This window comes from Pyxicephalus adspersus, chromosome 7 (assembly GCF_032062135.1).
Source record: "Pyxicephalus adspersus chromosome 7, UCB_Pads_2.0, whole genome shotgun sequence".
Classification (NCBI taxonomy): domain Eukaryota; kingdom Metazoa; phylum Chordata; class Amphibia; order Anura; family Pyxicephalidae; genus Pyxicephalus; species Pyxicephalus adspersus.
The window spans coordinates 3,277,530-3,280,916 of NC_092864.1; the positions used below are offsets into that span (position 1 = coordinate 3,277,530).

The 3,387-nt window shown below is 45.5% G+C and overlaps 1 protein-coding gene across 1 annotated transcript in view; it reads right to left on the reverse strand.

The window, feature by feature from the left end:
* Window positions 1-1,456, reverse strand: part of LOC140334690 (transmembrane protease serine 9-like) — a 29,589-nt gene extending 28,133 nt beyond the window's left edge. The window contains exon 1 of the mRNA XM_072416931.1: window positions 1,235-1,456. Within this exon, the coding sequence (XP_072273032.1) occupies window positions 1,235-1,289 (55 nt within the window). The 5' untranslated portion in view covers window positions 1,290-1,456. The remainder of the gene's footprint in view (window positions 1-1,234) is intronic.
* Window positions 1,457-3,387: the final 1,931 nt, after the last annotated feature.

Genomic DNA, 3,387 nt, shown 5'->3' on the forward strand with positions numbered 1-3,387 from the left:
GCTGGAGAGTAGCCCCCCTATGATTAGCTATTGATGTCAAGTAACCCCCCTATGATTAGCAGTTTCTGTAGAGTAGCCCCCTAAGATTAGCAGTTGGTGTCGTATAAGCTCCCTATGATTAGCGGTCCCTGGAGAGTAGCCCCCATATTATTAGCGGTTGCTGGAATGTACCCCCCATGATTAGCGGTCATTGAATAGTCGCCCTCTATGATTAGCAGCTGCTGGAGCGTAGCCCCTCCATGATTAGCAGTTGCTGGAAAGTCACCCCCCATGATTAGTGGTTGCTAGAGCATCACCCCCATGTGATTGGCAGTTTCTGGAGAATCACCCCTATGATTAGTGGTTGCTGGAGAATCACCCCTATGATTAGCGGCTGATGTCGAGTAACCCCCCCTATGATTAGCGGTTGCTGGAGCGGTAGCCACGCTATGATTAGCAGTCGTTGAAGAGTTGCCCCCCTATGGTTAGCAGTCATTGGAGAGTCGCCCTTCTATGATTAGCAGTTGCTGGACCGTAGCCCCCCCATGATTAGCGGTCGCTGGTGAGTCGCCCCCCTATGGTTAGCGGTTAATATCAGGTAACCCCCCTGTAATTAGCGGTCGCTGGAGAGTAGCCCTCCTATGATTAGCGATTGATGTCAAGTAACCTCTATATGATTAGCAGTTGCTGGAGCGTAGCCCCCCATGATTAGCGGTCGCTGGTGAGTTGCCCCCCTATGGTTAGCGGTTGATATCAGGTAACCCCCCTGTAATTAGCGGTCACTGGGGAGTAGCCCTCCTATGATTAGCGATTGATGTCAAGTAACCCCTCTATGATTAGCGGTTGCTGCAGCTTAGCCCCCCATGATTAACGGTTGTTGGGGCATAGCCCCCCCATGATTAGCGGTCGTTGAAGAGTCGCCCCTATGATTAGCAGTCACTGGAAAGTCGCCCCCCCTATGATTAGCAGTTGCTGGAGAGTCACCCCCCTATCATTAGTGGTTGATGTTGGAGTAACCCCCCTATGATTAGCAGCTGCTAGAAAGTCGCCCCCCTATGATTACAGGTTATTGGAGCATAGCCCCCCTATGAGTACCTACAGAAGTGATGTGTATTATACATATATATGATGAATTCTCTAGCCTCACACATTGCTCTCAGTCCATCTCTGGCACAGTGTAGCCTTGTGTCACCCCGCACCCCGGTATACAGTACCCCATACTTATGTGATATGTCTGGAGGTCAGGACCACTCACCCAGGACGAGGAAGCTCCATGATATTCTCAGCAGGTACATGGATGCCTCTTTCATTGTTGTGCTTTGACTACAAAGCCAGAGATTTTAGCACTGAGCTAAGGGAATGCAGGTCAACCAGTTCCTTTTATGAAACGTTCATTTCTCTGATAAATATGAACAGAACCTCACCCTCAGGTCTATAGAAATTTTACTCCTACAAATCACTACGTCACCTGCAAACACTTCTACTGTCATCACCTGCTCTACTGACACCCTGTGTCTTGTAGTTCCTCACCAACCTTCAGGCCTTTATGGCAGTGCATGTTTTCCATCCCTCCAGGTAACATCACAGGTGTGCTGATCTGCACCAAGCCTGGGATAGAGGAGATTGTGGGGTGGATTGGAGGACACTGCTATGGAACGTCTTCCAGATTGGTTCACAAGCCCCTCAGACAGTTCATGTTTTCTGTGTAGCCTATAAAGTGGGATTAGCAATGTCCTGCAGTAATCTAGCTGGCTGTGGGGATATCCAGAAAACATGAACTATTTATGGTGTTGGAAGCAGAATTGTAATCTCTTGTAATAGATAAATGATATCTATGGATGGCAAATGCAATAACCTGAATCATAATTCTTATCATGAATGGGAGAGTTGGCTATGAATATCGAAGCCCCTGTAGCATATTTATAATGATTATAATTAATAAATCCAGGAAAGGCAGTGGGAGAGCCACCAGCATAGTAATTACACTGCAGGGAACAGAGCTGGGGGTTAATGTTACAATCATAGTAACCAATGGGCAGCACGGTGGCTCAGTGGTTAGCACTCTGGCCTTTGCAGCGCTAGGTCCCAGGTTCAATCCGCAGCCAGGACATTATCTGCATGGAGTTTGCAGGTAGTGGGTTTCCTCCCACATCCCAAAAACATGCAGTGAGGTTAATTGGCTTCTCCAACAATTGACTAACTCCGTTAGACTTAATGACGTATGACTATGATAGGGACAATAGATTGTGAGCTCCTTTGAGGGACAGTTAGTGACACGACCATGGACTATGTACAGCGCTGCGTAATATGAGGGCGCTATATAAATACTGTGTAATAATAACCAAAATGATATTTTATATTATGACTAAATAACTGCAATGACTTTATCACCCTATTGCAAAGGTGTTGTCGAACTACAAACCTCAGCCATCCTATATCCTATAAGGCTTTAGGAGAGTGACACCACGGGGCATATAGGGTTATTTTCCATCTGTAGCAGATCAGAAGATAAATCCACCTAAAGGTGGCCATACACTATTTGGTTTGTGTGTGATCAGGTAAATGATTATTCCCTAATACTGATCAGTTACCTGGCTGACAGTCATGCGCCCTGCAGTAATAATTAATTGGGAAATATTGACGGAAACTAGAGCTGCTGTACAGATTCAATATGTCAGCATTTCTTATTATTTTTTTAATATACAGATCATTGAATAAAGCATGAAGCACATAATAGAAACCTTGATAATCAGCTCATGGATCGTGTTCACCGCTCTCCCAGCCCTCCTACCAATGGGGCAAGCGGGAAAGCTTTGGGGACATCCGGTAAGCACAAAGCAATCTATGGATTATGTATGATGTGTGGTGACAGAGATGGAGCCGGGCAAATGTTCCAGGTGGGAGACATTGTGAGAATATAACCAGAGCCTTGTACCAACCAAGGATGAGAGCAGAAACAGATCTCTTCTCATCTTCTCTTCTTCTATTTTCTTATTTTCTAATCTTCTCTTTCCTTTCTTCTCTTCTCAACTATTGTTCTCTCTACTCTCCTTTTTTCTTGTTTTCTATTCCTATCTTCTATTCTCATTTTTTCTTCTCTTCTTCTATTTCTATTCCTCTTTTTCTCTTTTCTTCATTTTACTGTTTTCCCAGGTTTGGGAAGGCTTGGAAGGTGTTGGGGCTTATTCACATTCATGTTCTGGGAAGCGTGTATTTCGGCACATCATACAAATCATGGCTCCATTGGTATCAGTCACACTGCTCTCTCTTGGTTTGCTTCCCTCTGACCGCTCCTTTCAAGTTTCTTTCAATGGTAACTCCTCCTCCCCCACTCTCCTCCATGTTGGTGTTCCCCAAGGGTCAGTCCTTGGACCGGTTCTCTTTTCTCTGTACACCTCCTCTCTCGGT